Source organism: Pseudopipra pipra, chromosome Z (genome assembly GCF_036250125.1).
Source record: "Pseudopipra pipra isolate bDixPip1 chromosome Z, bDixPip1.hap1, whole genome shotgun sequence".
NCBI lineage: Eukaryota > Metazoa > Chordata > Aves > Passeriformes > Pipridae > Pseudopipra > Pseudopipra pipra.
This window is the reverse complement of record NC_087581.1, coordinates 44,335,076-44,358,777: the sequence shown is the minus strand read 5'-3', so window position 1 is coordinate 44,358,777 and position 23,702 is coordinate 44,335,076. Positions and strand designations below refer to the sequence as shown.

The following is a 23,702-nucleotide window of genomic DNA, read 5'->3' as shown; positions in this document are numbered from 1 at the left end:
TTTTTTTTTAACAAAATCATGAAAAATCTACTAAATTCTAATAATACCATTCAGCAGAATTAAATTAAACGTTTAAATAAACTGACAATTTCTGAAGTATATTAATTCCTTGTGAAGAATTAATCATGATAGGATACTATTCTCCCTTTCCACTTGAAGACAGAGAAGTTTCTGACAGAATTAATTCAATAAATGTTCTCCAAGCAAGTATGTAGTTCATTCGCAAAGAGTGAAGTCCTGATGCACTTTGTAATTTTTCTTTCTTTTTTGTTCCAATAAGTACTATGGTCCTAATCATCTTCAAAGGCACAACAGTTCATGTGCTCATAGGAATATTATTTGATCACTCTCATGACTACAAGATGGTGAAGTTTACTATCCAGAGAGGAGAAAGGAGGTCAAAAATTATGATCACACCCATAGACTTCACTCAAATATCCCCTTGGAAAGTCCCATGGGAGGGTTCTGAAGGCAAAGAGGCCCAAGAAAGCTGGTGAACAACAAATTGAACATGAGCCAGAACTATGCTCTTGCTGCAAAGAAGGTGAATGGTATTCTGGGCTGGATTAGGCAAAGTGTTGACAGCACACCAAGAGAGGTGATTCTTCTGTTCTTCTCAGAACTGATGATGCCACAAGTGGAGTGTTGGGTCCAGTTCTGGGCTCCCCAGTACAAAACAGACATGGACATACTGGAGAGAGAGTCTGGCAAAGGAACACCAAGATGACGAATGGCCTCGAGCACCCCTCCTATGAAGAAAGGTTGAGAAAGCTGGAACTGTTCACCTGGGAGAAGAGAAGGCTCAGGGGCATCTCATCAATGAGCATAAATGCCTGAAGGAAGGGTGCAAACAGAAGAGAGCCAGGCTCTTTCCAGCGGTGCCCAGTGACAGGATTAGGGGCAATGGGCACACACTGAAACACAGGAGGTTCCTCCTGAACATCAGGAAACACTTTCCCTCTGTGGGTGTCCAAGCACTGGCACAGATTACTCAGGGAGAAGGTGGAGTCTCCATCCTTAGAAATATTCAAAAGCCATCTGGGCTTTTTATAGTCTTGTGCACCCGGCTCTAGGTGACCCCACTTGAGCAGGGGTTTAGACCAGGTGACAACCAGAGATTCCTGCCAGCCTCTTCCATTCTGTGATTCTGTAACGGGAACTGAAATCTCATTACTGAAGAATATGATTATGTAACATTCTGAATGAGATGTGACACTTACCTATACCTCATTGTCATCAATTATTATGTTTAAAACTGCTTAAATGAGGTATAAAAAGCGATTCAGCATAACACATAGTACAGAAATACAGGAAGGTAAAAAATTCTCACAAGAAAGGAGAAAACCTACCTTCATGAAAAGCAATTAGCACATTTATTTCCATTGCAGAAGGGGTAGGTATTGAAATTGAACCCCATGGAGTTTCATGCAGTAAGGTAATTATGGGTATTTACAGGTATTCAGCCCTCCAGGATATGAGACAGAATCTGTAAGTTTTAAAAAGCATGAAAAAAAGTTTTGTGTTTTGCAGATCTCTCTCACCAAGTAACTAAATTAATATAGATCTCCATACCATCATGACTTGACTCTTATGAATCAATATACTTTTTCTACTTTGCCTCATAGGAAAGATATACATCAGTGGAAGAGGACAGTTAAGAGATTCAATCCATTCTTTAATCCAGCATCTCATAAGACAGAAGAAAAGCCTAATTGGAAATATTGTTAGCAATTTTTGTCCTTTACATATAAGCAGACACCTACATGCATCAGGCAGAGAGAATTTTTTCCCTCAAAGATTTAATTTAGTTACATATTTCATTGAAAGAAATTGCATGCTTGTTTTAGCATGGGCCAGACCTTCCATGAGGTGAGTTATACGTGGCAGAACACTGACTTGTAGGAGGGATGAGAGAGTCATCTGTTCCTACAGGTATAAGATTATACAAAATATACAAAAAGAAAGAAACAGCTGATGAACATGTAGACCGCCATGAGCTTAAATAAAAAGAACAAAGGACATCTGCAAATCAGTTTAAATAAAAAGAACCACCTGAGCCAGTAAATCAGACAACATCAACATCAGTAACTTGAAAAAATTATACTGTACTGTGCTGTGCATAAAAAAAAAAAAAGGAAAAAAGAGATTGATGGGTGGAAAAATGAACTTATCTCATGCAGATGTAATGTAAAACAAAAATGTTTTATGTCTAATGTAAAAAAGAAAAAAAAGGTAAAGCATGTAGAACAGCAAAGGACAGTCCTCAGTACACCATTCTAAAGTGGGTACCTGGTCTTTCCTGCAGATGACAATAACCACCTTGGTTTCTGCATGTGGCTGCAAAACTCATCTCAAGCACACAAATCTGGGCAAAGGGAGGATGTTACAGCCGATTTGCTCCTTGAGGAATGGCACTCTGAGTTCCAACTACAGTTAACAGCAAACCATATTCTCCTACCTAATATCTTAAAGGTAAGCAAGCTGTGGAATTTAGATAGAATGCAAAGTTCAAAAGATTATCAAACTAGATGCATTTGGCCCCCTGAAGGACAGGAAGCAAAAGAGCACAGTTTTGGGTTAGGATTATCACAGCCTATTGTAGATGAAGGTCAGATAACATAATGTCTTTGCAAGCAAATGGTACATTTGTGTTTATAGTGTGCAAAGGATAGACTTCTCAAGGTAGACACTTGTGTTGTTTTACACAAGCTTCAGCCAAATCTCTTTAAACACAGTTCAGAATGACACAGAGTCACCAATGAAATGGTTTTGGACTTATCACATAGCATAGTAACCACCTTATATTTCTCTGTCATTACAACCGTGAATCAGTTCTGTGTTGACAATTATAATTCTATCTCTATGACAAAACAATTTACTTTTTGGAAACATTTCAAAAAGTTGCTCTGGCAGATCAGAAATTAGAGGTGCTGTTACAGACCTAGCCTCACATTTTAAAATGTATAAATGGCCTATTTTTAAGACAGTATTGCATTTCAGTTATCAGCAGATGGCCATAATCCTGATGCAAATTTCTACATCGTGATGTATTACATTCTAGTGATATCCTACAATCTGCAATAAAATCCAGCTTCTGAAGTATTTCCAAAATTCTCCAGAGGTTATTGGGGGTAATTTGCAAAATTCAGCATGCAACCAATAATACTGCAAACAACCAGATGTTAAAATTAAGCATTCTTTTTATACATAGGTGGACTAAATCTAAGCATACTGAAAAAACCACTTCTTTCAGTATATCTTTAAATTTGGCAGGGCTAAAAAGATTTCTGTCAATATTTTAATTCCAGTGACAAATTTTCATGTATAGTTAAAACACAGTGGGAATATGTAAGCCAATTTGCAGAGTCTTAATGAATATTTCTATTCATTAGAGATAGTAAAAATTCACATCTTCAGAAAATATACATCATTCCTATAGACAGTTCGTTTACATGGAAAATCCTGACTTTGAACTGAGTAATGAACACTGCCCCCAGTGTCAAAACACTATCAGCATCAGACACCCCCACCAAACCTCCATTCTTCTATCACAAAATCTTTGAAATCGGAGATCATCACACATCCCTAGAGAGCACATAAGTTGGTATATTATTACTACAGGTAACAGAAAGGTTCAATTAAGCTTTTCCATGTTATTTAGGAAGCAGAAATTCCCATCACAACTAAAACCTGCAACAAGAGGTAACATAAAATGTCATAAAGACAATAAAACTTAAACATAAGGAAAATACCCAGAAGTGACATGAACACATTTCCTTTTCAGTCATATATCAAAGTACTCAGAACACAGAACAAAAATGTAATGACACCCCACCACAGATGTCCAATCCAGTTTGTGTCCTCTCTTCACATATACATACAACATAGAAACTTCTGCCTTTGCAAACATTAACCCTACAATCTACGGATTCTTCTTTCAGAAGCTTTTGTTTATGTGTTCCTTTACAGACTACAAAACCATAGATTGTAGAGGAAGACACAAAAATAACTTCTGAATGAAGAATCTTGTAATTGTTCCCACACACCTTCCGGTATGTCCAAGCCTGATCAAAGACAAAACCACATTTTACTTTTCCAACACAAGTTTTTTATCTATGAATAAAAACATCAAGTCTCTAAAAACAATTAGGCAATCCAATACATTGTTAATGGTACTTTCACAAGACACATTTGTCCTAACTGATTTTCACCCCAGAAGGCATTTTTGAAAAGTGTTTTTTTAGGAGCAAGGAATATTAAAGTATCAGGCAGCTAAGTTACATAATTTTTGTCTTTTTTTCATCAAGAGGCTGCAGAAGAGCATTATCAGTGCTGACAGTGTCTGGGCATTTTGACTAATCTTTTTATAGTGCTTCAATTTAATAATATCCAAGCCTGGAACACATTCTGTGCCTGATAAGCAGCTCACACAAATCCAGAAAAAAACCCACTGTATTTGAAGTCACTATGTTCTTTACACTGGAAGTACCATGCACACTGTAAATTACATGCATTGATCATGCCAGAACACCCTCAGCTTGACCATGGATTCATGCTCTGTTCTATCCCATATTCCTAAAATCAGCATTACAGTTCACTGATAACACACCAGCAAATCTGCCTATTAAAAAACCACAGATGTCCAACAGAATCCAGAAAAGCTGACCTTCCCCTTTCAAAGTATGCTTTCACGTATATATTTAACATATTATTTCAAAATAAACTATAAAAATATGTGGTATTTTTCAAAAAGATAAATAATCCATAGTGGATCTAGGAAATGGAGCAGAAGTGTATCCAATCTAAAAGTTGCATTCAGACTTGATGGTCACTATCAAGGAGCATGTCCATTAAAGTTTCCCACTGAAATATTTTTTTCAAGTTAGTATAGATGCATCAATGTAACTGAGACAGACACTGACTCTTTAAATTCTGTAATTACATTTCATATCTAATGACTCATGACTGCTTGGGAAAATGTCAGGTTTGCAAGAGTGACTACTACTTCATTAAGCCCATTTGAAACAGGAAAGAGGAGAGAGTTCACACTTTATCTCAGCATCTCTGATGCAAGAAAGCTGAAAACTCTTGTAAGGCTACAGTGTTATTGCTACCTTTAGATGGAAGTTTTATCCAGCTCTCCACTAGACTCCATTTAAGAAAGTTTCTCCTTGAGATACTTTGATTTAAGCATACTGGGTTGCTGTGCTCACTTCTCTAAGACTTTAGCAGTTCACAAACACTGTCCACCTTTTCTGTTTGTCTCGTTTTACCAAAGAAATCAGTTATGCAACATTTTCAAGGTTAAAGTAATTTTAATATATGCCACATTTGGTGTTTGATAACCACATTCCACTCTTCTCTATTGCATGGCTGCAGTATTTTAAAGGATTAACAATGAGGATTTATGACACTTTGCAAAACATCTCCTAACCGGGGAAATAATACCTTCTCTGTTGGTAAGATCAGTACAGCCTTCTATGTTACAACTTACATACACCTTTGACACTGACAGCCAAGGCTATGCTCTGTATCAGAGATGGAATTGCAGTAGAATATGGTGTTTATCTGCTCACAAGAGGTATTAGAAATATACTGGCACATTTGTTGCATGGCCAGAGACCATTCAGGAAGCAGTCGCAATATTAAGGTGACATTTACTCACTGGTTTTCTTAGTGGGAAGACTACCAAACCCAGGACAATAAAGCAAAATTTTGAGATTTAATCCTAGCTTTGAATACAACAAAAAACCTCTTTCCCATTCCATCAGTGCTCGTTCCTCACACGTATGTACAGTGACAGCACAAGCTGGTGCTTGTTTCAAAAGAACAGAGACACACAGGAAAGTACCTCAGGGTGGGGATGGCCAGTGCTGAACTCTTCCTCTGCCAGCGAGGCTTTGCCTGATATCCTGCTCTTCTGCTGGTTACCCACCTTTCACCACAGCTCCCCTCAGACTTACTCACTGAACTCATGTATCTAACTTCAAGCCATGCAGCCCCTTTTATTTCTGTAATTCTTCTTCTACAGTATTTTTCATCAGAGTGCATTTTCTAAGTAGAGCAGCTGTGGAACACAAATCTTAAAACAACACAAAATCTTAAAAAAAAGAGCAATATTGTCCTACTGTAAAATTATTAAAAAGTCAAAATTTACTCCTTTAAAACTTGGTTCTCTTTTCTTCACATCTGGTATTACAAGAGACATTTAATAATTACTATGGAAGATTTTAGTGAAATCCTTCTTATGAACTCACTATTCTGCTTACTACACAAATATGAACTTTGAAGCCTATCTTTCCTTCCCGTCCCCAAAATTTTAAACATCCTATTGTTAAAACAAACAAATAAACAAGTTACTAATTTCTGCACAACAAATAGTCCATCTGTTTATTCCAGTCAATGTAGTGGGATAAAGAATATGCAACTGTACCTAATGCTGTTAGCCAGGACATCAGTACCCTAAACACTTGACCTCCAAACAAAAAGAAGAAAGTATAAAGTATGCACCTAAAGCAGCATGCCATCTTTTAATTTTGCTGTGCAGAATATAATACAACCTTTCCATAAGTTATACACCATTGACTCATGCAGCAAGTGCTAAAAGAACACAAGGAACAATAACATTATACAAATCAGCTGCACCTAAAATGCTGAATGTATTGCAATACTATAACACCATTACAAAATCTCTTAGGCACAGTCTTACTACCAGCAAATTCACAAAGCTCTCTTTAATGAAAATTATATCCAAGGACATAACTTGACTTTTAATCCAAGGATACAATTTAGACCTTAAGTATACAATTGAGAAAAATATCATTAGGCCTAGAATTTATATTTCCTTCACATTCCTGCACTACTAATTTTAGCTGTCCCAGAACTAGGCATAGGCATAACTGCTGGACACATTTAGTCCAAGAGGTGTACTAGTTCAGACCACAGATCTCCCTACTTCAGCACACCATGTCCACAATGATGGCAAGGGGAGCATGTAAGAACAAAGCTAGTATGTAGAGGATACATCCTCAGATAATGTCTTTCAATTTGGAAGAAAATACAGATTAGACAATCCAGTTTCTTCTAGATGAACACCTCTTTCTGGACTCTGAACCTGCACATGTTTTCAGTAACATTCATGATGTTAGCTTTAAAAATATACTTTAGGATTACATTAAAGGTTTTCAGAATTGCATGTCTAAAACATTGAAGGGATCTAAGGAGCGCTTTCCTAATTTGGGTATTACATTATGGATAGAAATCGCATCCTTGATCAAGCTTTAAAGGCAAGCTCTGTGAATCATGTTAAGTCAAAATAGTGACAGGTGAAGGCCCATTTCATAGTAATAGCACTGGGCTTTTTTGGCCACTGTTACCTATTTACCAAAGCCTGTTGTGCATTCTCATGGACTACAGCAAGAGTCATCTACAAATTCTAGATTTTACAGATTTGCCTGTCTTAATGCATCTTACATATAAAAACCCCCAAACAAATCACCAAACCTAACACCCACCTTGCTATGTAAAAACAATGTTTCTTCTACTTCTCTATGGAGTTGCAACACACTGAATCTACTATGCAAACAGCAGATTGGCTAATCTTTCTTTCTTTGGACAGAAGAAAGAGAAGCCTGAAAGGAAAGAAGAGCAGAAGAAATGGGTAACATGTTCTGGGCAAAAGTATCAATAAGCAACACTTTGAACTCTGAAGTTATGGAACCACAGAGCATGAGTTTTGTGGAAGTCTGAGTGAAACAACAGAAATCAGATTTTTTTTTTTTCTGCTTTCTGCATGACCTTTGGATAGGGGCAGGGGAGTAAATAAAGACTATCAAGATGATCTCTGTTTACTCAAACAAGAATTTAGGAACAGCAATCATCAATGACATACAAGTTTCTACAATCACACTGTGTCTTGGAAAAAAAGATATGCCTTAATTCTTGCCCATTTCCCAAAGAGAGATATAAATCTCAAGTTGAAAGTTTCAATACAAATTGAATGAGTTGCAATAATTTAATTTTCTATTTTGTCTAATGCATCCAGCCAAGAATGCATTTACTATATCTTTAGGGCTTTGTAGCTTTCCTGTTTATTTTAATAACAGTAGTTTCATGCCTAGAGCTCCACACTTTGAGATAAAGACATCAAGGCACCTACACCAAACCCCACAGTGCAAAATGTGAATCGTAGCCTTTCTTGGTCTGTTAACATAGTTGCCATTCAGATATGTACAGTGGTAGCAGCCCACTGTAAATATGAAAATTTGAGCTGAGTGTAGAGATAAAAGTGTGAGTGAAAACACATGAAGACAGTACTTATTTAATCAATTTCCTATTGTAGCCAATTCCACATTTTTTCCATCATTTAAAAGAACAAAATGCTACTGTCTTCCATTAATCAAAAATAAACATGGCATACAGAAGATACAGCCAGAAAGGAAGAAAAAGGAGAAGAGCTGAAGAGGTGAGAAACACAGATATATCAACTACAGGTACAGCCTTTACTCAGGCACTTCTACCTTCACTTACAGCAAGCACAACAGTATACCAGTCACCAATAGGAAAAGGAGCATAAAAACAAGTGTAAAAATTACAGGGAATTGGTTGAGAAGATAATGATTGGGGTGAGCAGCCAACTGCAGCTCAGAGTGCATCTTCTCTTCTTTGAGAGGTGGAATAAGACATTTCTGTAAGGCCTCCATGTTCCACTAAAAACACAGTTTTATCAGTGCTGAAGTTGACCCAGCCTTTTATGGGTGACTCAGGCTAAGGCTCACAAACACAAGCAGCTCAAACTGCAAAAGATGAAGGTGAGAAGCAAAGGAATGATGCCAAGCACCTGGGGAAAGTTCGGAGTATAAGATCTTCCCTGGTATGTCTGCACTCAGAAAGCAGCCTATTTCTAACTCACCTGTAGCACTACAGTACAAATATAAACTAAGTATTAAAGTAAGCCTGTTGGGAAAAAACCAAACAACATAACAAAAGCACAGTCACGGACTTCTTTCAATATTTCCTGTGTTAAAACATTGAAAGAAAAAGGTAAAAAGGTATTTCTTAAAACAAAAGTCCTACTTGATGGATGTGTGAAGTAAACATGAATAGGTAATTTCAAGGTAGCAATGCTACCAATAAATACTGCCTGCTTCAAATATTGACTCAAGTGTCAGTTCTTTGAGACACTCCATGATCTATGTGATCTAGTAAAGTCTTGAAAATTAAATGTTGAGGGGATAGAAATCAGAGATCATCAGGCCATCAACATCACCACAGCCGGAAACTCCAACCAAAAGTCACCCAGGCTTTTATGCTGAGTTTATGAACCCCATTTTGTTGTATCACCAATATAGAATTTCTAAGCAACAATTTGAAAAAGTAATACAGAAATAATGAAATTGAACTCTTTTTACTTAAAGAAGAAATACATATGAATTTTTTTTCTCCAGAACTTCCTAGTCACAAACCTACCGTCCTCTTGTATGGCAGGGTACTGCACTTCCTTAGCTCTCACATATTTACTGTGCTTCCCCCTACGTTGTTGTCTCCCTCATTAGCCTGCAGATTTTCCATTCTATACTTCAGTGTCTCCTTACTTCAGTGTCTCCTTTCTCTATACAATTAACTCCAGAAACTGTTAACTCTCACATTCTGCCAATCATATCCTATCTATTATTCCTAAAAACCCAGACATATTAAGGATATGTCACAGAAAAAGGTGTATCAAAGAAATGGGTAAAAGGGAAGGAGAAGCATTTCACTTAAACTGGGACAAGACAGCCGGAGATTCAATTTCCTACAAAATGACCTTAATCAAAAGCTTGGGATTTCTAGCATAAATAAATTAGCTATTCTCAGTAAAGCCCATAAGGATTACATCTAAGCCATTTCAGTAACTGATCGAATATGCCACTTCTAAAATATTTATTAAGCATTTGCATAACATATGATATGGCTTTAATTTCAAATTTATTAAAAACACACACACAGTCATTTCATACAAAAAACATACCCACAACTATGAGAAATAAGAGCTTACTATGCTTTCCAGTGGAAAAGCAGAAACTTTCCCATGACTTGTTTTCTTTTAGGCAAGGAAGGAAAGTAATCTAATTCATCTAACCTAAAGAAACAGTATTACCTTGGCTAAATACAAGCAAACACCACTTCTACCAATGTTGTTGTCTCACCGAAAAATATTTGTAATTTTCCACTCACTCCACTTCCCTCCTAAATTAGTACTATCTGCTCAATCTCAGCTGAGATCTCCATATTTCACCTATCGCAAAGATGAATTTTGGGTATAAACACAGCTCTCAGAGGCAAGGCAATCACTGCTGCAGGGTAACAGGAAAAATGTCTCTACATGGTTGCAATCATTTGCCTTTCACCACTTACTCAGAGCAAAGCAACAAAAAAGTTCAGGTCATTTCCTGACTGGCACAGCAAGTTATAGCAAGATACACATTCTATTAATTTTTAATTGCATTGCTCGCAGACTGAAAGCCCAAAAGGGGAGTGTTTCTTTTTAAAGCGTAAAGAAGGGCACTGAAACTGCTTACCTCACTCAGCTCTGCAGGGGAGTCATTTCCATATTTCATAGCAACTCCAGAATTCATGATTAGACTTCTCAGGGCTTGACGATTTCTGCAGATTTCAATGCTTCAAAGCTTTGTTCAACTGGTTCAATACTTTCTCCTCCAAAATTTTTCCATCTGGCACATTTTGCTCTAGACAGCCATTTTTACTCCACACTGAGAGTTTAAGTTAATGATGCAAGATTTTCTAAAAGAGCCAAACTGGTTTTGACTTCACAGACAATCCATTGCTGTGAGAGACTTGTTAATACTGTGGAGTGCTCAGAGAATTCAGAGAAGAAACTGCTTACCAGGACCTCAGGGCTGTCTCAGTCCATCTCCAAGGCGTGCTTCATCTCTGCTGTCTGTTTTATTCTGCTCTTTTCCACAACTCTGTTGAAGGGCATCTCCCAATGCCGTTGAACATACTCAGAAAAATTTGATGAGCTTCACACAAGTCCACAGAGAAATTAAAAAGAAGGGAGCGCTGCTACTGTCTTCAGTGTTCACAGAGGGAGAAAGGAAAAGAGAAGAAAGCTCCCCTCACCGAGAGAAACCAGTGTTGCACTTCACGCTAAAGTTTCCCCTGCCAGTGAGCCTGGAGTTTAAGTGGTTTATGATCAAACACAGCTGTCTTGCTGCTGGCTAAAGGGTGCATGGAAGGGGCGGTACCAAAAGGAGAGTGGAAGTGGGAGGGAGAGAGCTACAGAGAGTTCATTTTGGAACTACAGGCATCTCTTCAGCTTTCTGCATACTAATTACTATACAGAAAACTATAGAGCTAAGTAACAGGAAATACCATCTGGATAACAATAAATTGGATTCCTATTTCTCTATTCCTGTCTGCAATTAAGTAAGGAAAACTGGGGTTGTAACGATTTCAAAGGGTCACAGTAAGCCTGAAAGCACCATTAGAACACTGCAGATTTTACATAACAGACTGACATTTTACAAAAGATTCAGGAGATGCTACTAGAAGGGGAGAAAAAAGCATTTGCTTTCAATATTCAACTACAAACCTAGAAAAATCCTTAACAAGCTGGATTTGTGGACATGCTGCACCCATTGCAAGAACTGATGATATCCTGTCCCCTTTCTTCCATCCCCTAAAACACAGGGGCAGCCCCACATACTATGTGATGCTGGATTATGATGTACTTTTGGAATTAGAAGTAGGAAATACCCTACTGTGCAGCTGAAATCTATCCTATCATATTAATACAATGTATTATTAAAGTGTCAAATTAGTTAAGAAAAAAACCCCTAATATAAGAAACAGAAATAAATGCTGCACAAGCTGTGGCACAGTTCTTGCACCCTGGTAAAAAACATCTGCACGAGAAACAATGCACTCCAAATGCAGCATTTTGAAAATTATATTGTGATTATTTCTTTCTCCTCTATTAATCACAGATTAGTGATTATATGCAGACACAGGAATAATTCATCCCAATGACAATACAGAAAGTGCCTTAAGAAGCAAGATAAACACGCGGATATTGCTCTATGATAGTACAGAGCGGTAGCACTTTCTGGGTCCCTGTCATTCCTCCATGCCCAGCATCAGGAACTGCAACACTCCTCTGGAGGGTAATGGGAAAGCCGTAGTCTCTTTACAAGACGTTTTACTTTCATCCTCCAGGTCTCTAGTCTGCTTTAGCTAGTCTGCATCCTGGGGTTTCCCTAGCTCTTTACATGCCCACCTTGCATCGCCTCCATTCTTCATTATTTTCCTCGTTGAGTCCCTGTCCCACCTTCATATTTAATTCTGTCTCTACGTTCAGTGCTTCTGTGCATATTCCTCTACTCATCTGCTTTGTTTCCAACATGTTTCCAATTATGGCCCCTCAAATCCCAGCAACGGGCTGCACTGCTCTCTGCTGGTAGATGGGTGGTGATGCTGGGACAAATTGTGCTGTTCCCCTCCAGTGGGTAGCAATCCAGGAAGATGCAGACTCCTCCAGACTACAGACTGAAGTATGGAACAGCATATCCACAGCACTGAAATGTGATTAACAGGTTTTTATGCCCAGAAACAAGTGACAGTATAGTCACTTAGCTCACTTTTCACAGATGAGGAAAAACCCCCACAACTTCAGTTCAAAAATTCCTGCAGCCAATAAAATAAATTTAAAATGTTTTATCTTTTCAAAATTATGTCTTCACAAATGAGGGTGAGAGTTTTTTGGTTTTTTGCATCACTACCCCTATCAACTTTATTTTCCCCTTTATAATCTGCTCTGCTCTGATCTTTGTCCAATTCTGTCACATATATCACAGGTTCACCAACTGCAGTATGAGCCCCAGAATTACTAAGAATGAAGTTCTAAGGTTTCTCTTTTCTAAAGGAAAGTCCATATTAATTATGGCTTCAATACACTGCATTTCCCATACTATATCCCTATACTGCCAAATACTTCCCAGCCAATTGTGAACAGGCATTCAGAAATTAAAAGTTATGACTTGTTTTCTTCACTTGCCATTGTTTGTCTATTTCTGGCAGATCAGGACATTTCAGCCATCCTACAGACCAGACAGAGCACATGGTACCACAGATGCATCCCAAGCATAGATTGTGCAGGACACTTGGGGATCTGAACTAGATCCACTGTAAACACATATGGTGCACAGGATTTTTTCTGCCTTTTTTCTACTCTCTACAGTAACACGGTAGAAAGAGACAGAGAGACTGACTGAAAAACGACAGCAGAATTCACAGCTTCAGATGTGTGTAAGAACATGGAAGATACATGCAGGTACTTTCAGAACAAAGTTTATTTAAAATTTAAAAATTAATTGTAATCCATGTGCAAATGAATGAAATGGCTAAACCAAACTCTGATGAAAAATGATTTTACTTTAACCTCAGCTGACTCCCATTCAAATCTGCGTGCTTGCACTGAGTGGTACAGGATTACATATTTCCCAGTTGGAAAGCATCAACTGTTAACTAACCGATAAAGACTGGCAATGCTTGTTTCAGAATCCTTATAAACTACTGAGGAGGGCTAACTAAGACTAAATGCAATAATTCTTCTAAAATAGCTACTAATATATCACATTTTTAAAACAGTAGCATCAAGAACATAGTCTGAGCACCTGAAGATGTAGAACTTGTTCTTCTGTGAAATGTCATTATCATCTAGCATTTCTCCAAGTCCATTTACTAACTGAATGAAAATGTTACATCACAAAATTAAATTCCCAGACAGACTTGACCAGCTGCCTGCAGGCTGTTTCACCAGTTTCAAATACATGCAAGTGACCTAATACAATAGCAGGGTACTAAGAATTTTGTTGAAGCCAAAGTATATTTTCCCATTGGCTTGTGCCAAAGGCAGATTTCAAAGAAAACAAAGGAAAACCTCAAGTATGCCAATTTTGCATTGCCAGGAAATGAACAGACCACCCTGTGACCCAGTGAGAGAGGTGCCTTTTGGACTCAGTCCTTCTGTTTTGTCTGGCAATGTACAGTTCGTTCTCTCTCTCCCTGCCTCAGCTCCTTGCCTAGGATAGCAATGCTTCCTTGCTCTCAGCCTTTTTCCTGCCTTCTCTTTTAGCCTCTATAGGCAGGGAGGGGGTTGATCTGGGTATGGGAAGAGGAATCTCTTAACCTACAGATGTACATTTCCTAGTCCAGGATGACATGGTCTCAGTGGATGCCTCAGTGTGTACTATGGTACACACAAAAAAGGGGTAACCAGCAGCTGGATAAACCTTTCTGTCACAGAGGCTTTCAGGAACAACATCCACCAAACGCTTTCTGTCAAGATAGTGATACTGGCCTGGGCTTCCATTCCCTCCCTGTGCATTCTGATACATTATTGCCTTTTGTACCTTTGAAGCACTTATGAAGCACATACTGCTTGTAGATAAGCACATTTGCACTGATTCTTCCCAAGATAATTTCAGAATTATGCAGCAACAACCATTAGTGTTGCCAGTTTGCTGATTGTTGATTTAATAATCTTATAGCCACTCTATTCCATTTGTTTACTCTTATCAAACTGTAGTGAAAGAAACATTGGCGCGTGTCCAAGAATCACCGTGGGTTTTTACTTCTTGGATTGTATCTGAATAATCACTTAGTAAGATTTGCTCTATCACCTGGTGTAAAAGGATTCTTTCAGGACAAGACACAACTCTGTCGCCCTCCTCACCTTACTTTTGAAACTGCCACAGAATATGGAAAACATTAGCAGTTATTTAGTAGTTATTTTACAAGGTTTCTCCCTCATAATATGTCTCAATAATTACAACAGTCTATTTACTTAGAGTTATTGGAGCAGGTGTGACACTAGGAACACATGAATATTCCTTCCTTGATTTAACAGCCACAGAGTGAAAACTACAGCATAAAAGCAATTATCTATTAAATATGTATGTGTCATATATTCTTCATCATAATGTGCGCCATTTTCGGAGCAGCAGTTTCGCTCTGCATGCAACATGCACGATTAGCTGATCACAATTCCAGGATGCATGAAATAAGCCCTTCTCGGTTGGTTCTGGTTAATTAGCTCTGTAATTGAAAAGCAACTAATTGAAGTCCACTGAGCATTTAGTTTCTGCTTGTTTGTTTCAATATCATCTCTGTAGTTAAAACATCACCCTGCACAATCCAATACACAAATAAATTACATCTTTAAGTACTGCAAATCTACTACAAACAGTTTGAGTACAATTTTATTTTCTTCTCATTCTTGCACAAAATACACTGGTGTAGTACCAAAGTCTAAATTTCCATGGACAAAATAGTAGCACTCAGAAGGTTAACATGAGGGCTAAACTTGGAAGCAGAAATTCAATACAGTAGTTGGATAATGTTTCCAGAAAAATCTTTATTCAATAGCACTAATGCACTATGATTTAAAAGGGAAAGGCTGGGGATGGCAGGTTCATGATACAAACTGTTCTCATTAGTGCTAGTGAAGGTTATGCACCTAGCTTGAGAGAAAAAAAATCCAACCTATCTGAAAGAATTGTAAGTAATCTTACACTGAAAAATTAAGCACTCTCTTGGAAGAAAATAGAAGCAAAATTTTCTTCTTTCCTTCAATCAAACCATCTTGATTAGTCTGAAACAGATAACATGTCTAGAATAATACAATTTCCAAACAGCACTTTAATCAGCTACTCTCACCTATTCACCCTTCCTCAACTACTTAATCCACTTAAAAAGTTGTATCCTTGACCCGAGCAGTCTCCTTGGGAGTTCACATTTGATCCTTCTTTCCATCTTCCAGTATTTCAAGCAATGAAGCCACTCACCAATCTGACAGACAGACGCTTTCATTTCCTATCACTTCATCCAAACCTATCACATTCATTTTGATTCCCTCTGACTCAACAGAGCCTCAGCACCAGATGAGGACAGGAAAAGGACGAGGGTGTCAATGTGTGCCTGTTATTCATGTTGGAGACTTGCCTGTGAGGACAAGGGGAGACAACAGCCACTTCTATGCTCTCTTCATGTTGCAGCCCTAATTATCATCACTGTTTATTTGCTCCTTGCTTAAAAACATCAACAAGGCTATTCTGTAAGCTACAATTCATGCCATCAGACTTCTGCTTAGCTTCCCTTCACAGTCCAGCATTCCCTCAGTTCAGTCGTACATTCCTCCATTTATTAACCACAAGGTAAATTCGTTCATTTCACTTCCAGTCCCTACAATCTTGGTAGCCAACTTATATTCCCTCATATTTATCAGCTGTGAACTGAATCTCCTTCAAAAATTGTCACTTATACAAGAAAGATTTGCCAGGACTCCTCTGCTAAGTTTCCCCTATTTTTCCCAATCTCTAATAGTGAGGTTTCCTCATCTACATTCTCCCCTTACTCCTACACTCATTGTTTTGTATCTTGTCCTTCATACACTCTCATTTCCAGTTCCAGTCCCCACTGCATAGTCATGACTGTGCCTCTGCAAACATTCAGCTCTTGAAGTGCAGCTCTTGAACTCTACCAAGACATCTGTGTGTGGTCAGTCTATAATTATTTTCCCTAATTGTAAGATTTCTCTCCACTGTGACTTCCATTACCACTGGCACAATGAACACACAACTCCCTAACCTGGAGTGTCCTGGCACTGAACCAGGGATCGGTGACCATGTGAATTCCCATGGTGACACAAGGATCCCATTTCCTCATCTGTGGACAAGATCTCCTCTGAATGCTTAACAGATGAACTGTTGGATCGTTTCTGTCTATATGTGTGTGTGTGTATATATATGTATATATATGTATATATGTGTACATATGTGTGTGTACATACATATACACATGTAGACAGAAACAAGATATATATACATACATACAAATATACACTTGTTTGTGCATATAGAGCATGTGACACTTGTATATATGCTATACACAAAGTATTCCCATATATTTATATATACATATACACACATTCATACGTTACAAACACTTTTCTATACAAATGTATATATATACATACATATGTATATATAAGTACTTGAAGGTTTCAATCCACTGAAATGTTCCATTTGAAACATTTTAAGTCAGATGAATTCTGGCAAATGGAAGGAAAGTATCTGACAGACTTGAAGCTCTACAAGACTTTAGCAGGCCTGAACATTTAAATAACAAGAACATCAACTTCACTGAGCATTTATGGGGTTTGGGCAGCTTTCATTTTGGCAGATATTATAACTAAAATTACTTCAACAGTGACATGAGCTGAAATAATATATTGAAAAATTTTGCGAAATCAAGCCCCCTGGTTTTCAGCCAGATCTATTTTACTATCAAAAAAATTTATGATTGTTGTAACTGAATTCCTACAGCCCTAATCTAGATTTCATTAATTTGATATATTTCTTGGCTACATAGTTTAGTGGCTGCTTATGAAGATCAGCAAGTTAGTCTACAGATCACTTCTCAACTCTAACTATTTACTATTCAGTAGATACTAGTTCTTCTTCATTTTTCTAAAGATCTGGTATTTGTAGGGTTTTTTTCCTCTCCTTGGATAGCAAAACATAAAATCCAAACTCTCTATTCTAACCCTGCATCTGGTCTATAAAATTAATTTTTCCCCTTCTAACTGCTTTGTCATATACCTTTTAAATCTCTCCAGTGACATTTTTCCTATACATCTTCCTACATTGAAGCTTCTCATCATAATCTTCAAAATTGCTTTACCTCTGCCTCACCGATACTTCAGCCTTCGTACCTGTCAGTTCCCTTTTACATTTTGAGGGACAGTGAACAACCCTGCTTCAGCATTTATCATCTCTGACTTTCTTATATGGTTTGTTTGGTTCTACAACCAAAAACATTTTTCTCAAGTCACTTACTCTTACTTCAGATTCATGAAACATAATCACAGAAGTAAAATCTTCTCTATCTTCAGGCCTCTTCTGGACAGTCCCATACTTCATTAAGTTAAGAAATTACTTGCTCAATATTTCTACAGTTTACTCTCAGATAATGGTCTATCAAGCAACTAAACCAAATGAAATAAACAAACCCATGTCCAAGAAAGAAAGAATCTTGTTTGTTCTGCCTTCATAATTCGGAATCCTGGCACAGGATACTTCACCATTATAAAAAAACATCTGGCACCCATGTAGTTTCTACAGAAACAAAGACTTTCCCCTCCTTTTCTATAATGCACATCAGACAATCAATAGTTATGTAAAAATTAGATTCAAGCAATAATATGCATTTACAATCTCTTTAAAAATTCACAGGGTAGAAAAATTCAATGCCTTTTTCTCCAGTCATTTTCCTAAAATTATAGTTTCAAGCAGGTAGACTAATACAAAACTCAGTGTAGGAAATTACAGATGACTATTTAGCTTAGAGGCACAAACCTCACTTGGGTACGTCAGTGGGGTTCTTGTTTCACTATGAACTCTTCATACAACGGACACTGTCCTTCCTGAAACACAAAGTTTACTTTGCTTCCCAGCAAGATGAAAAGTGGAGTTTACCAATACACTGCAGCATAGCTACTATCATAAACTGTCTCCCAGCTGAGAAATGACAATGCGGTTTTCTACCCAAAATGAAGCAATCATGCAGGAAACAGTTCTTTTTCACAAAAAGCAGAAACATTAAGTACATGACATGTGTAGAAGTACCCAGCTCCCATTTTCTCTGCACTAGAATCAAAATAGTTCCTCAAAAGAGCTCTGCTGACAACCATACAGTCATTTTAAAAACCACCACAACACAAAGAGGAACGGGGTGTTTGAACAGTCACAGCATCCTGTGCTGCCTCAGGTCAACTCTGCCAGGCCTGAGAGCAGCAGAGAAACAAATCCAAAGAACTGGAGCCCCTTGATAATTTAACCCTGGCACTGACACGGGAACCCTGCTTTTCCTGACTTGGTTGGCAGGATAACAGTTGCATAATCCATTATAACTAACCTAGCACTGAACTGCAAAAGCACTTGGGATCCATTTTCAACTCTGCACTGTAGTTAAGATTTTTATTTCATTATCAAAATTCCTGTATTTCATGAAATCAAAACATAAGTGTGTAGTGTGTGTATAATGAATGGAGGAATAACTCGTCTTTTTAATAAATGAGGATTCATAGAAGCTCAGCATTGCCAACTTCAACTATGTCAAGTCAGCAACTCACACTCAAGAGAACAGGCAGAACAGCTGGTAAGAAAGAAGACCCTGTGACAAAAGCTACATCTTTCTGGCACACCAGAATCCATGAGGTTAATGTTGCTTCAACTTACTAATCCTGGCCCTCAGACTCAAATTGCCAATGCCAAGTGAGATAATAATATTAATGCTATATTCTGTAAAGCTCTGTGCAGTGGTGTGGGCTAAATGTACCAGGTGAATTATTCTTCATTTCAGACAACTGGAAAAAAAAAAGTTTTGGAAAGTAAAACCACCTGAACATCTGCAAAAACATCTGAACACCTGCACTGGAGCCAGAGCTCCCTTATTTACAACAAACAAAATGGGATACTAAGGGCAGTTTCTAAGCAATGAAGAGGGAAGTTGCAACTTGCAACTAAGGTAAATGAGACATTTTGAAACTTTGAATGTAAGACCTTCAAAATACCTCCTTACACACACTTGTTAAGACCCCCTTTCCTATAGTACCCGACTGCCACATGACAGTTCACATCATCCAATTACAAACACAGAATTAGGTCAAAACCCATCACTCCGTGCACTTCAACTTGTCATATGCTTGTCATATGTCACGTAAAAGATCCAGTTAAAAGCCTCAGTCAAAAAGATCTATTAACAGGCTGCCTGAACAAATGTGACCTATGCTGACACCCATCAGACTGTGCTGTGATCATCTCCAGATGGAAATAGTAACAGAATTTAAAAAAAAAAAATTAATTTGCCATTTGCTCACCTCTATGTCTGTCACAATATAGTAAATTCAAAAGACTGAAAAATTATATTTCATATAAAATAGATGAGTCCTAGCAGACCTAATCCACAGTCCATTTTAAGAGAAAAATTAATAACTGAGCATTGTTTTAGAAGGCTATGGAAGCCAGGTCTGTATAAACAAAAGGCATAATTCTATTAGAGTTGATTCCTGCTTCAGACAAACAAGGTCCATTACAATGCTGGCTTGAGATCAAAGACGAGGAGCAAACAGCTTCCCACATCCTCAAACATAAAAAATCCCTGTCAGACAAAATTGCTTTTCTGCCTGCTTTCTGACAAGCCAAACCTCCTGAATCTATATTCCAATAATCAGTTCTTGCTTTAATGGAATGCTTGTATTTTATTTTTAGCCTGGTAGAATGGAAACGATACCTAGTTTGGAAGTACATGCACAAGAGGCAAGGTTATCTTGGGCACAAAGCTTTTATAGTGGGCTCAATTGCCCACACCACTCCAATCTTCAACTTTAGGCCTTTCTCTCTACTAGGGTTCCAACTGAAGGCATGATTAGGCTACATTTTTATCATAATATTTATTATTGGGCCCCATTTCCCTCTCTATAAGAGAAGGGGTAGGGCATCTGAAGGAGCAGAGCTTCCTAAACCCAAGGAACAAATAATTTAAAAACAGTCTAGATTTGGAGAGAGGGGGAGAAGAAAATGGGACAGACTTTGCTAGAAAAGGACATACTAATATTAGTGAGTTATAAAACCATAAAAGCTTCAGAAATTAAATGAGAAATTTTACAGTAGATTCTCATTAACAAGGACACCAAACCAAAGTAGCCTACAAAACAATCATGGAATTACCTTTCACAATACAGTTCTGTCTTCAGACTTCCTTGATACTTTTCCTTAAAAGGTCATTTCCTAAAAGAAATACCTGTGTGATTTCCATAGAACTCACATTTAATTTACATCTGATGCCTATAAATTAGCAACAGAGAAAATGGTTCATATTTAGAATAGCTGTAAGAGCATGCCTAGACTGCCACAAATCTCTAGGAATTTTTCTCCCATCCCCTGCAAAAGTAATTTTGCTTTCTTTCGCAACTAGACAATCTTTCCTGTCGATTTTAAAATCTACATTTACTTGGTTAGTTAAAATGAGCCAAAAATGTAGGTTAAAAAAATCACAGTACACATATGAAGTGTACAACTTTTTGAGAGAGTGAGCAGTATGGCATTTTAAAGCAGTATAATTTTTCCTCTCTACACACATTAATATTACTGTGACTTTTGCCAAATAAAACCTTATCGACATAAGATGAACAACCAGCCATCCTTTACCAGTGGATAATTGAATCATTTGAGACTTTGTAAGAAAAGGCTTTTGGTTACATAGGCACATGCCCTATTAGTCACACAGCAAAGAACACTAGCTAGCTGTCTAACAGTCAAGCTAGAAGGTAAGGTGGGAAGTAGCAGAATAATTGACACATTATTTGGACAAAGAGATTAAATACAGCACTTTGAATTTGATCACAGAACGTCATGTGTGAATATACACCACATACCAAGCACCTCTGAGATACTCTCCTGCTAAAGCACTAACTACATTTTATTAAGGCACTACAAGAAATTATTATATGCTCAATAACATGACAGAGGTATGGAATTTACATGTAAATCACTAAATTTACATTTACATGCACCTCAGAGCACACAAATGCTTATTGTGACTCAGGATGAAACAGCCTATTAATACTGTTTCAAGCAGTTATCCAGAACCAGCTGCATTTCAGTCTGACATAAATGTAAACACAATTACAATAGTAAGTGTGTTCTTTTGTACACAAAAGCTATTAATATAAAAAGGCCACCGCAAATTAGGTTTGTCTAATTAAGGAGCAGATCAAGGTGGGAAGGGAAAAGCCACCTGTCCCTGAAAAATGCAATAGCGACTTTTAGAACTATTGCTCACTATAAACTATACCAACTGAAAAGAGTAGCCTTCTCAAAATAGTGGTCCTGTCTGTCATAGCTTGCAGCTCAATGCTCTTCAGCAGGAAAAATTAGCAATGCAAATATTCACTTAGTCTGACTTATGAAGAGGTTTTGCAGTAAGAATGTCTATTTTCAGATAACATGATGCTTCCTGAGATTAAGACATTAAGTTCGCATTTGCAAGCAATAACGTTGAGAATCTAATGCTAATACAACTACATGTTGACTTGTAACACATATTTCCAGTTCAACTTAGTATTTTACAAACTTTCGGGTTGTGTACTCAACAGAGGTGATATCTGCATTTGGCACAGAGAGTCCATAGTCAGAACTAAATCTGGTTTAGTTGTCTTAATTCTGCTCTATGTAAAGCACATCCTTTCACACAGATGCATGAACAAACAGTCTATTCTCAAGCCCAATGAAGTCTTTAGGACCTCTAGATGAGGTACAAACATGTGCAAATCAGACAGGAATAGCTGAAGAAGAGCATATACCAGAGCAGTTTCAAGAAAATGTATTAAGAATATTTTTGTATTAGCTTTCTATTTTTTTCTCAGAATCACAGAATATGCCAAGTTAGAAGGGACCCACAAGGATCATCAAGTCCAGCTCATGGCCCTGCACAGGACCATCCCCAAGAGTCAGACCACGTGCCTGAGTTATCATCCAAATGCTTCTTTAACTCTCTCAGGCTTGGTGCCCTGACCACTTCCCCAGTGTCCAACTACACTCTGAGGGAAGAACCTCTGTCCACCATCCAACCTAAACCTCCCCTGACACAACTTCAGGCCATTCCTCAAGTCCTGTCACTGGTCACCACAGAGAAGAGTCTGTCCCCTCTCTTCCCCCCATGAGGAAATTGTTCTTGATGGAGACATTCCAAAACCAGCTCCTCTTGAGAGGAGAAGTGCAGATTTGGCAGGTGGAGCAATCTGCACCAATGCCCTCTAACCTAGACACATCCATCTTGCATTGACAGCCCTGCACGGGATAAACCAGGATTATGTCCACTTTGTTGCTGGCCAGACCAACGAGATGCACCAGGAAGTAACGCAGGCAACTCTGTAAATAAGCCCTTCTCTCTGACTAAGAACAACCACATCTGTGGCTGCTTTGAGGCAGAAACAACAACACAACCTTTTAAGCTGTGGTCATAATGAAATTCTACCACTCAGTTCTCAAAAATACAGCTCTACCCTTCCACTATGCAAGTCAACTATATTCTCATCAAATCTTTCTAAATGTTTCCAACTAAAAAAGCTCTGGCAATGAAGGTGCAGTCAAAGAGAGGTTCTTTGGAAGGAAAAATCAGAGATTAAAGGATCCTGGATCCCTTCAGACCAGGGACTAGATAGTTAAAAAACCCCAGGTATCAACATGGGGTCACATTTTAAAATGTAAATTCTTGGTGCAGAGACTTTCTCAGCAAACCAGAGATATTTCCAGCTAAAAGAACAGAGGTCTGAGATAATATAATCATGGCAAATGAAACAGACCCAATGGGTTCTGTTTATGTAAATGTAGCTACTTGTGACAACAAATAAACTCATCTTAAAACAACACTGAATTTAGGCAACAGAAACCAACATTAAGCCCAGATATATGCATTACCATTTATATGTACACCTTCTACTAAAAAAAAAAAATCAAATCTATTTTAACCACATGCAATGAGAATAAGAAAAGGGAATTAAACATATCTAAATCTTATTGCTTCCGCTAATTAAACTTCACTGGAATTCTAATGTGAAATATGCTTGCCATGTTGAGATA

The 23,702-nt window shown here is 37.8% G+C and overlaps 1 protein-coding gene across 5 annotated transcripts in view; it reads right to left on the bottom strand.

The window, feature by feature from the left end:
- MCC (MCC regulator of WNT signaling pathway) overlaps positions 1-23,702 on the bottom strand; it is a 195,681-nt gene that overhangs the window by 134,912 nt on the left and 37,067 nt on the right. Inside the window, exon 1 of one of the 5 annotated variants that reach the window (XM_064641647.1) lies at positions 10,560-11,387. The exons of 3 other annotated variants lie outside the window; for them this stretch is intronic. In XM_064641647.1, coding sequence (XP_064497717.1) covers positions 10,560-10,616 — 57 coding nt within the window. In that variant the 5' untranslated portion in view covers positions 10,617-11,387. Of the gene's footprint in view, positions 1-1,349; positions 1,371-10,559; positions 11,388-23,702 lie in introns of those variants that run through there. One more of the 5 variants, XM_064641648.1, reaches the window with a different exon arrangement.